The sequence below is a fragment of the Falco biarmicus genome, chromosome 18 (assembly GCF_023638135.1).
Source record: "Falco biarmicus isolate bFalBia1 chromosome 18, bFalBia1.pri, whole genome shotgun sequence".
Lineage (NCBI taxonomy): Eukaryota > Metazoa > Chordata > Aves > Falconiformes > Falconidae > Falco > Falco biarmicus.
Genome location: NC_079305.1, coordinates 419,335 through 429,878, shown reverse-complemented (window position 1 = coordinate 429,878; position 10,544 = coordinate 419,335). Strand labels below are relative to the sequence as shown.

At 66.9% G+C, this 10,544-nt stretch overlaps 1 protein-coding gene across 1 annotated transcript in view; it reads right to left on the bottom strand.

The window, feature by feature from the left end:
• The window catches only part of CAMK2B (calcium/calmodulin dependent protein kinase II beta), a gene marked incomplete at its 3' end in the record, with an annotated part of 21,246 nt that extends 11,682 nt beyond the window's left edge, over positions 1–9,564 (bottom strand). Inside the window, 9 exon segments of the mRNA XM_056321752.1 lie at positions 237–253; positions 255–335; positions 948–1,020; positions 2,742–2,807; positions 2,913–2,967; positions 3,503–3,562; positions 6,397–6,491; positions 9,422–9,462; positions 9,464–9,564. Of these exon segments, the coding sequence (XP_056177727.1) occupies positions 237–253; positions 255–335; positions 948–1,020; positions 2,742–2,807; positions 2,913–2,967; positions 3,503–3,562; positions 6,397–6,491; positions 9,422–9,462; positions 9,464–9,487 (512 nt within the window).
• Between the last annotated feature and the right edge of the window lie 980 nt (positions 9,565–10,544).

Here is a 10,544-nt window from a genome sequence, read left to right as displayed (position 1 = left end):
ACGGGGCAGGGCATGGTGGGTAAGAAGCGGTGGGCATGGGGCAGGACGCAGTGGGCAGGACGCAGGGAGCAGTGGGTAGGAAGCGGTGGGCACGGGGAGGGCACGGTGGGCACAGGGAGGACGCAGTGGGCACAGGGAGGGGCATGGTGGGCACGGGGGCAGGACACGGTGGGCAGGAAGCGGTGGGCACGGGGCAGGGCGCGGTGGGCACGGGGATGCAGCGGCACTCACCGAACCAGGCCTGCTGATCCCCCCTGCACCTCGATGGCGAGGCCGAAGTCTGCCAGCTTCACCGCTGCCCCTTTGCACTTGCTGGCCAGGAGCAGGTTCTCCGGCTGCCACGGCAGCAGCGGGCACAGGGTGGCGAGGGGAGAGGGGACACCAGAGGGGGAGCAGAGGGGGCTTTGCCGCCGCCATCAAGCGGGGTGCTGCCCACCTGCCTGCCCCCGTGCCGAGTGCTGGGGGGTGCCTGGGTGGCAGTCCCCCTGCCGTCCCTACGGTGCCACCATGTCACCCCTGGCCTCACCCCGGCATCGCCCCGCAGCCCTGCAGCCTCAGGGCCATGTCCCACCTCAGAGCCAGCCCCGAGCACCCCCCAGCCCCACATCCCACCTGGCTCACGCCCGCCCCCAGCACCCAACGGGGGTTGTGTGCGTGAGCGGGGGGGGTCACAGTGAGCACCTGGCTCAGTGCGGGAGGTCGCCGTGCCTGGGGAGTCACGTGCACCTCCAGAAAGGGGAGATGGCAGGTGGAGGCACCCAGAGCAGAGGGGACACCGCCAGCCCCACGGGGAGCTCAGTGACACACACCCCAGGACATGGGAGCTTGAGGACCCACAAAGCTGCCCACCCCCCCACCCCCCCGCCCCATATGTGGGGACACAGGGAAAGACCTGGGGAGGGGGGAGAAGCACCCTGTGCAGACAGGTGGACGGGGGGGGCACTCACCTTGAGGTCCCTGTGGACGACCCCCATTTGGTGACAGTGGAGGACGGCCTCCAGGATCTGCTGGATGCAGTGGCTGCACGCAAACGTCAGAGGGGGGCGTCAGGGGCATGCTGCCCCCCCCCCCCGCCACCTCCCACACCCCCCTGTCAGGGCCACCTGGGACCTGCGCCCCCTCCAAATCAGCCCCCCGCCCCGCTGCCAGCCGCCCGCTGCGCCCTGGGAGGGACTCTACAAAAACAAGCCGTGATCTCATACTGGGGGGTGTGCTGAGCTTGGCACCCCCCTGTGCCCCTGCTTGGGGGGGTCACCCCGGGGGGGGGACACTGCCTTGGAGGGAGGTCACCCCTGGGTGCCCATCAGGGGGTGCTCCCATCCTGGCATGGAGCCATGGGGGTCACCCTAATGGTGCTGCTGTGCCCCCCTCGCCGGCCATGGGGACCCCCCCCAGCCCTGCTGCTGCCTGGACACTGGGGTCCCCCAGACAGGACTCACGGGGGGGACAGGGGGGGTGCGGGGAGGGCGGATGGAGACAAGACAAGAAAGAAAGAAGGAAGGAGCAGGGGGATGAGAGGCTGAAATGGGGGTGAAGTGAGGGGCCCCTGCCCGGCTGGGGGTGCTGGGGCGTGTGTGTGTGTGGGGTACCTCCCTGCAAGGGGTGGGGCAAAAAATTTGGGGGGGAGGGGGGGGCAGAAAAAGGAGGGAGGAGAGAGCCCCAAAGCGGGGGTCCCAGCAAGGGGAGCGGGGGGGCCGGGAAGCGGGATGCTCCGGCGGGTGGGGGGCAGCGCAGGGGGCACGGCCCCCCCGCCCCCCCCCCCCCCCCATTATACTGACCTGTGGCTCCCTCTGCACAGGGGCAAAGTGATGGGTGGGAGAAACGCGTGCTAATAGCTCATGGACACAGTGACTGCAAAACAAAACGGGGGGGCGGGGGGCGGGGGGCGGGAGTGGGGGCAGGGTGGGGATAAGGGGGTGAGGGGGCAGGATGGAGAGGAATGGGGTGGGAGTAGGGGGGTAGGATGGGGGGTGGGGGGGGAGGATACAGAGGCAGGAGGGAGAAGGACAGAGGGGCAGGTTGGGGGGCGGGGGGGGGGGCAAGGAGGCAGGTCAGGGGCAGGTGGGGGGGCAGGAGGCAAAACACAGGGAAGGGGGTGCCGGGGGGGGGGCAGCAAGCAGGGGGGCAGCGGTGGGACGGACAGACACACAGACGGGACACACGGACACGCAGAGCCCAAGTGAGGTGTGATGGGAGACAGGGGGGTGGGGGGGGTGGGGGGGGGTGGGGGGGAGGACAGGAGGGACGGACAGAGGGCAGAGGGAAGGGCACGGGGAGGGGGGGACGGGGGGGGTGGAGATGGGGGGAACGAGAGAGGGGGAGAAACAATGTTGTGAAAGCCCAGAGACCACGGGGACGGGCACACGGTGGGCACACAGGGTGCTGGGGGCTCACTACAGGCACGGGGGGGCCCTGGGGGCCCCCCACCCGCCACCAGCCCCCCTGGCACATCATGACAGCACCAGGCCTCAGCGGCGGGGGTTGGTGGTGGGAGCATGGGGGTGAGGGGGGGATGTGGGGGGGGCCCCACTGATCACCCGGCAGCAGGATGGAAGTTGGTGGGGGGTTACAGTAAGGGGGTGGGCACCTCCCACCCACTCAGCTCCCCCCCCCTGCCTGCCTTGCTGGAGCTGCCCCATCCCTGAAGCCCCCCCGGGGGATGGGGGGGGGCACTGGGGGGGCTGGGGGTGTCCAGGGGACTTTGGGGGGGGGGGGGGCGGGGGGGAGACATGGGGGCTCACCTGGCATCAGCTTCGCTGTAGTACTCCCGTGCCACGATGTCCTCAAAGAGCTCGCCGCCGGTCACCCTGCAACGCAGCCGGGGCACCGCGTCACCCTGGGACCCTGATGCCTGGGCACCCCGACCCCCCCGGGACCCCTCGATCCCCCCTGACCCCCCCAGCTGCACTCACAGGTCGAAGACGAGGTAATGGAAACCCTCCTCTGAGATGCTGTCATGGAGCCGCACTGCAGGGACAGGACAGGGACAGGGATGGGGACAGGGACAGGCTCAGCCTCGGCCCCAGGAGCCCACGGGCCCCGGGCAGCCGCCACGTCTGTCACACGTGTGTCCATGTCATGCAGCCCTCACATCTGCACCCAGTGTGTCACCGGGGGAGGCACCCAGCAGGACCCCCAGGGGTAGGACCCCACCTGTCACCAGGGGTGACACCCAGCATGTCCCCAGGGGGGCACCCAGCGTGTCCCTGGGTGGCAGACAGCACACCCCTGTGGTGGCACCCAGCGTGTCCCAGGACCCCAGGGGGGCACCCAGTGTGTCGCTGGGGTGGCACCCAGCAGGACCCCCACATGTCCCCAGGGTGGCACGCCCTCATGGTGGCACCCAGCGTGTCCCTGGGGTGGCACCTAGCAGGACCCCCAGGGGTGACACCCCACACGTCCTCAGGTGGGGCACCCAGCACATCCCAGGGTGGCACCCTGCGCACCCCCATGGTGGCCCCCAGCCTGTCCCCAGGGTGGTCCGGGCCAGGGCACCACTCACCGATGTTGGAGTGCTTCAGCAGCCGGCAGATGCGGGCCTCCCGCTCCAGCTTCTGGTGGTCTGGGGGGACAGGGGTCAGCCAGCTCCCCGCCCCCCATCCCCCCACCCCGGGGCCCCCCAGCCCCACCCGCGCCACAGGGGGTCCCTCTCCCCAGCCCTGTCCCCAGCCCGAGGAGCCTGCAGGTGCCCGCTCGTGCGTGCACATGGCTCTGTGGGTGGTGGTGCGCACAGCTGTGCAGGTGCGTGTGGGTGTGCATGCGTGTGTCACTGTGCATGCATGTGCCGGCGTGTACCAGGGCACACGAGTGTGTGGGTGTGCACCTGTGGGCACGTGCACCTGTGTGCGGGTTTGCATGTGTGTGCACACATGTGGGTGCATGGGTGTGTGGGTTGTGCGCAGATGTGTACACACATGTGTACGCAACTGCGCATGTGTGTATGCACATTTGTGTGGTTGTGCATGTATGGATGTGTGCGTATGTGCCTGTGGGTGTGCAAACACGTGTGGTTGTATGTGTGTGTGCTTGTGCCATGTGTGTGTGTGGGGTGTGGTTGTGCATGCGTTGTGGGTGTGGATGTATGTGTGGTGTCCCTGTCCCTGTGGGGGGTAGTACGTGTAGGTGTGCAGGTGTGCAGGTGTGCCTGCGCGTGCGGGTGTGCCTGTGGGCGGCTGTACCCATGTGCACGTGCACCTGTGTGTGCCACTGTCCCAGCTTGCGGCAGTACAACATGTGTGTGCAGCTGTACATCCATGCGGTTGTACCTGTGTGCATGGGGTGCACCTTTGTGCACAGCTGTACCCACGTGTGCCACTGCACCCACATGTGACTGCACCTGTGTGCAACTGTACATCCATGAGGCTGCGCTCATGCGTGCAGCTGCACCTGTGTGTAGCTGTACACGTGTGTACATGTGTTTGCCACTGTATGAGTGTATGTGTGTAGTGGTACCTGTGTGTGTAGTTGTACCTGTGTGTGTACTGTGGTGTGCAGCTGTACCTGCGTGCATGGCAGTATCTGTGTGTGCAGGTGTACCTACAGGTGATGCTGTACCTATGTGTGGCTGTAGCTGTGTCTGCAGCTGTACATCCATGCAGCTGCACCTGCTTGCAGCTGTACACATGCGTACCTGTGACTGCCAGTGTACGAGCGCACGGCTGTACCTGTGTGTACGTACCAGGGGGTGCAGCTGTACCTGTATGTCTGTACATACATGCGTATCAGGGCGTGTGGCTGTACCTCTGTGTGTGTGTGTGATGTGTGTGTGTCAGGATATGCAGCTGTATCTGTGTGTGTGTGAGGGTGTGTGGCTGTAGCTGTGTTTGTGTACATGTCTATCAGGGCATGTGGCTGTACCTGTCCACGTGCACACACGTGTGTACAGGGCATGCAGCTGTACCTCTGTGTGTATGTGTCTGTGTGTATCAGGTTGTGTGCCTCTACCTGTCTGTGCATGTGTGTGTGTCAGGGTGTGTGTGTGTCAGGGTGTGTGGCTGTAACACTCTGTATGTGTGTGTGTGCGCGCACATGCGTGTGTGTGTGTGTGAGCAGGGAAGGGCTGTGCCAGGCAGGGTGTGCACCTGCTCACAACCCCCCCCACCTGTGTGTATGTACACACACGTGTATAGCAATCACACACATCCCCCACCTGCACACACATGTGCACACACCCCCATGTACAGCGTGCACAGGCACCCCATGCACACTGTACTCAGAGCAAACACCTGTGCACATGCACACACACTCATGGCCAAGGTACATACACGTGTGTACACAGAGTACACCCCCATGCACTCAGTGCAACCATGTGCTGCCTGCTCACACGTGTGCACACCCCCACACCCATGTACACTGTGCACACACACCCCTCGCACAGGGTCACACACACACTGCTGAGGGGTGCACACACCCTGTGGCCCAGTACAGGCACACATGCATATGCCCTGCTCACACCTGTGCACACACATACACCCCCGCACATGCAGTGCACACACCTGTATACACACTGCACACATGCACTGCTGACATCTGCACACACAGCCACAAACCCACTGACACAGCGCGCGCACACTCTGCCTGCTCACAGCCCTGCACACACACCTGTGTGAGCACACACTCGTGCACCCCGCACTGCTTACATGTGCACACCCTCATGTACACACATATGTGCACACACATGTGCCTGCACACATCCATGAACACATACGTGCACATCACACACCACACACACCTGCGCATGCACACACCCCATGTACACATCACGCACACACCTGTGTGCACACACATGCACACATAGAGCTCACACTGTTGCACGCACACACTTGTGCACACACACACTGCACACACCCCATGTACACATCACACACAGCTCACACTTGTGCAAGCATGCACACACCCCCAGCACACACCTATGCACACATACACATGTACACGTTGGACATGCACTGCACACATCTGTGCGCACACATACCCATGCACACGCACTGCTCACACCCATGAGTGCACACACACGCACTGCTCACACCTGTGTGTACACACACTGCTCACAGCTGCGCGCACACAGACCCCCTTTGCACAAAGCACATGCATATACACACGTCTGTGCATGCACACACGCAAAGAGCTGCTCATGCATGTGCACACCCTAGGGCACACCACGGCTGCTGCGGGGCTCCGAGGTGGCACCCTGGGGCTGGGGGGGGGGCGTCCCACAGGGTAGCAGGAGGGAGTGGGAAGAGGCAGAGCTGGATCCAGCCCCCGTGGAGCCCCCCCCCACCCCAAGCATCATGCGTACCGCGGGTGTCACGGGCACCATGGGTGTTACCATGGGCACCCGGGTGGCCGGGCTGGGGGTGGCCCCGGGGTGGGTGCCGGGGGGTCGCTGGGGGGTCCTACCTCTGGCAGAGAGCTTTTTGGTGTTGATGATCTTGGCGGCGTACTCATGGCCAGTGCAGAGCTTGACGCAGCGCCGGACCACCGAGAAAGCCCCCCTGGGGGAGGGCGGGGGGGGACAGGCTCAGTGCCCCCCGCCTGTCTCAGCCCCCCCCCCCCGAAACCAGGCACGGGTGGGCTCCCACCCCGTGACTCAGCACCCCCGGGGCCAGGGACTGCACCGGCCGTGACTCAGCACCCGCGGGGGTGAACCCCGACACCGGGGGAGCCCCGATGCCAGTTGGCCCCCACCCCAGGCACGCTGGGGGCCTGCGGATGGGGGTGCTGGGGGGGTGCCAGGTGGTGGGGGGTGGGCTCGGGGGGGGTGAGCACCTCGGGGGGGCCTGGGACCAGCATCACGGAGGGGGGTCGTGGGGAAGGATCCGGCACCGGCAGCCCGTTGCCATGGGGACGGCGGGTGGCCCGGGATGGGCGGCGGTGGCCATGGTGGTGGCGGAGGTGGTAGCGATGGTGGCAGCGGTAGCAGCGGGCACAGGGCCCGGCTGCGGGCCCAGTGGGGCTTGGGGAGCCAGTGGCCACCGGCAATCCCGGGGACAGGGACAGTGTGGTCATACTCACACTGGGCAGGGACACCCACTCGCCTGCAGCCCCCTCAAGCGCCACCACCACCTGTCCCCCTCCCAGGACCAACATTCCTGCCTGTCCCTGCCTGCCGGAGTCCCCCAGGGCAGCAGGTGCTCAGCAGCACCCACGCTCGAGGGGTCAGGGCAGCGTCTGGGGCGGCACCAAGGAACCCCCTCAGGGGACAGCCCCCAGTGCTGGGCTGGGGTCACGGCAGAGCCTGGCAGCACCCCCGTGCCAGTAGCACCCCTGTGCCGCCACACCAAGGGTCCTGCGGGGGGACACGTGGGCCCCAGGAGGTTGGGGGCCAGGTGCTCCCCTGCCACCACACCAGGTCCCCATGTCCTGGGGCACTGAGGGCCCCACACTGGCCCAGACGGTGAGGACCCTGCCACCACTGGCGGATGGGGGGATCCCCTCTGGCCTTGCACCCCCCGGCCACCCCATCCCCTCCCACGTGGCCCCGGGGACAGGGGGACACAGTGGGTGCCAGCTCCTGTAGGAGGGACGACTGCCATTTGCTGTGCCCCCCCCGCCCTGTGCCTCAGTTTCCCCACCGGCCGTGGGCAGATGTCCCCTGGCAAGCCGGGCACGGGGGGAGACACGCACAGTGGCTGGTGGGGTGACATGGAGGGATGGGGGGGATCTGCGTTGCCATGGCAATCAGGACAGGCTGGATTTGGGGGAAAGTGAGGGGAATAGCCCCTGATGTCACCACATCTCCCCCCCACCCTACCCCCCCAGGTACCCCCAAAGGGACCACATCTATCCCTGCAAAATGTCCCCCGGCTATGGGGGGCGTACCTTCTGCCCCGACAAGGTCTGCCCCCACATGCCCCACCCCCCCAGTTTTACTCCCTCCAGTCTGCATGGGGGGTCCAGGGGATCTGCCCCCGCCCCATGGCCTTCGGGTCAAATTAGCCCCCACCCCAAACGAGTTTCTCCTCAGATCCCCCCAACACACATCCCGGGGGGGGTCATGGATGGAGGGGTGGCTGGGGAGGTGGAAGGATGGGGGTGGGAGGGGCAGGGGGGGACCTGGGGATCTTTAAGGACTACGGGTCCAGAAGGGCTGGCATCTATAAGGACCGGTGGCTGGGGGAGGGGGCAGCAGATCTGGGGAGTTATATAAGGCCCAAAGGGGTCTAACGGGGGCTGGGGGCTGAGAAGGGGCTATAAGGACCAGAGGGGAGACATGGATGGGTCTATAGCAACGGGGGGCGCAGAGAGATTGGGAGATCCATAGGGGTGGGGGGCAAGGGGGCCTGGAGGATGGGGGGGGTCTGAAAGGAGCAGGTGCCTATAAGTACTCAAGGACAGGCTGGAGGATGAGGGATGGCTATAGGGGACTGGGGGGTGTAGGGGCTTCAGGCGGGGGCGTCTGTCAGGATTGAGGGGGTCTGGGAGGTCTGTAAGGACTGGTGCGGCTGTAAGGGCTCGGGGCGGGGGTGCGGGTATCAGTAAGGGCTTCGGAGGGGTCTGGAGGGATGGGGGTCTGTAAGGACTGGGGCGGCTCTAAGGACCAGAGGATCTTCAGAGATGGGGGTGTGCGTGTGTGTGTGTGTCTGTGAGGACGAGGGGGTCTGTAGGAGCAAGGGAGGGCTGTAAAGACTGGAGGGGGGGGGGGGGCTGTAGAAGCCAGGGGCGGGATCGGGGAGTGCTGGGGGATCTATAAGGACTGGGGGGCCAGGAGACATGGAGGAGGGGGTCTGTAGAGATGAGGGTCCATAGGGTCAAGGGTGGCTATAAGGACTGGGAGCATCTATAGGGCTGGATGATTGGGGACCGGGGCGCGGGGGGGGGGGGGGGGGCGAAAAATGGAAGGATTGGGGGGGTCTGGGGTGATTGGGGCATAGTTAAGGACTGGAGGGGGGTTGTCAGGAAAGATCAGGGGGGCCTGTAAGGATGGGGGGGGGTCCCTGGGGAACAAGGGGGGCTGCAGGGACTGGGGGGGTCCATGGGGACGGGGGTTACGTGGAGGAACTTGGGGTCCGGGCGGCCCCGGGGGCTGTAAGGCCCCGAGGGTCCCTGCGGCTGGGGCGGGGAGGGGAGATGCTGGGGGGCAGGCACCGGACCGGCGGGGGGCCGGTATTGGGGGGGGGGGGGGGGCAGGGCCAGTACCGGGGGGAGGGCAGTACGGGGCGGGGGGGGGGGGGGGGGCAGCCGGGGGGGGGGGGGGGCTGGGCAGGGCCGGTAAAGGGGGGGGGGGCGGCGGAGGCGGTGGGGGAGCCGGTCCCGGGTGCCCCGTCCCGCGGAGGAAGGGGGGGATGCGTCACGTCTGCACCGAGCAGCGGCCGGAGCCCCGGCCAGCGCCCCCCGCCCCCGCCGCCCCCCCGCGCTCCGCCCACGGCCGGTGCCGTGCCCGTGCCCGGTGCCGGTGCCGGTGCCGGTGCCGCGCGGCCCTTACTTGCCGATCTCCTCGTAGAGCTGGTACTCGTCGGTGAAGCGGGGTGCAGGGCACGGTGGTGGCCATGCTGCCGCCGCGCCGCGCCGCAATGAGCCGCCCCGGCACCGGCTCCGCTCCGGCTCCGGCTCCGCCTGGCGCGGGGGGGGCGGGAGGAGGCGCTGCCGGGCCGGGGGAGGCACCGGCCGGGGGGAGGCACCAGTCCGGGACAGCCCCCGCCGCCCCCCATCCCCCCCCCCCCCCCCGCGGCTGGGATCCCCCCCCACCCCCGGGGCACCCGCCGCCTCGGACCTGCCCCCGCGCCAGGGACCACCCCCCCCACTCGTCGCCACGCGCGCCCCCCCCCAACCCCCCGGGGCTGGACCCCCGGTACCCCCGCGGGGATCCCCCTCTCCCCAGTGGCTCCAGGGCCAGACCACCCCCCTGCGACCCCTTTATCTCAAATGCCCCCGCGGGTGGAGGGACCCATGTCCCCCGTGTGTTGTGTGTCCTCCCCAAAAAAAGGTCCCATACCCAGACCCGTCTCCCTGATTCCCCCCTCCCAAAATCCCCGTATCTAGACCCCCTCCCACAGATCCCACACCACCTCCACAAAGGATGCCAAACTCAGATGCCCTCACCCCGAGGACCCACATCCCCCCCCCCCCCCAAAGTCCCCATATCCAGACCCCCTCCTCGGCACCCCCCCCAATATCTCCATATCCAGATCCCCTCCCAGGGACCTCACGTCCCCCCAAAGGACCCCAAATCCGTGCCCCCCCAGCCCCCATCCGCCCCCCAAAAGACCCCAATATCCAGACACTCCTCTCAAGGATCCCACATCCACTCCCTCCACCATCCCCCTCCACCCCCCCCCCGTGGGACACCCCCCAATATCGAGCCCCCCCGTACACCAATGTCACCCCCAATGTCACCCCAAACAACCCCCTCCAGGCTTTAACACCGCCCCCCTGCCCGAGGCAAAACACCGGGGGGGGGGAGCAAAATCCTGTCCTCCCCGCCCCCGCCCCCCAGGGCACCTTGAAGCCCCCCAGTGCCAAAGGCTTGCTGAGGGGGCAGGCTGTTTTTGGGGGACACACACAAGAGGCCACCAGCAGGCCCAGGGCCTGGCTGGGTGCCACAGCCC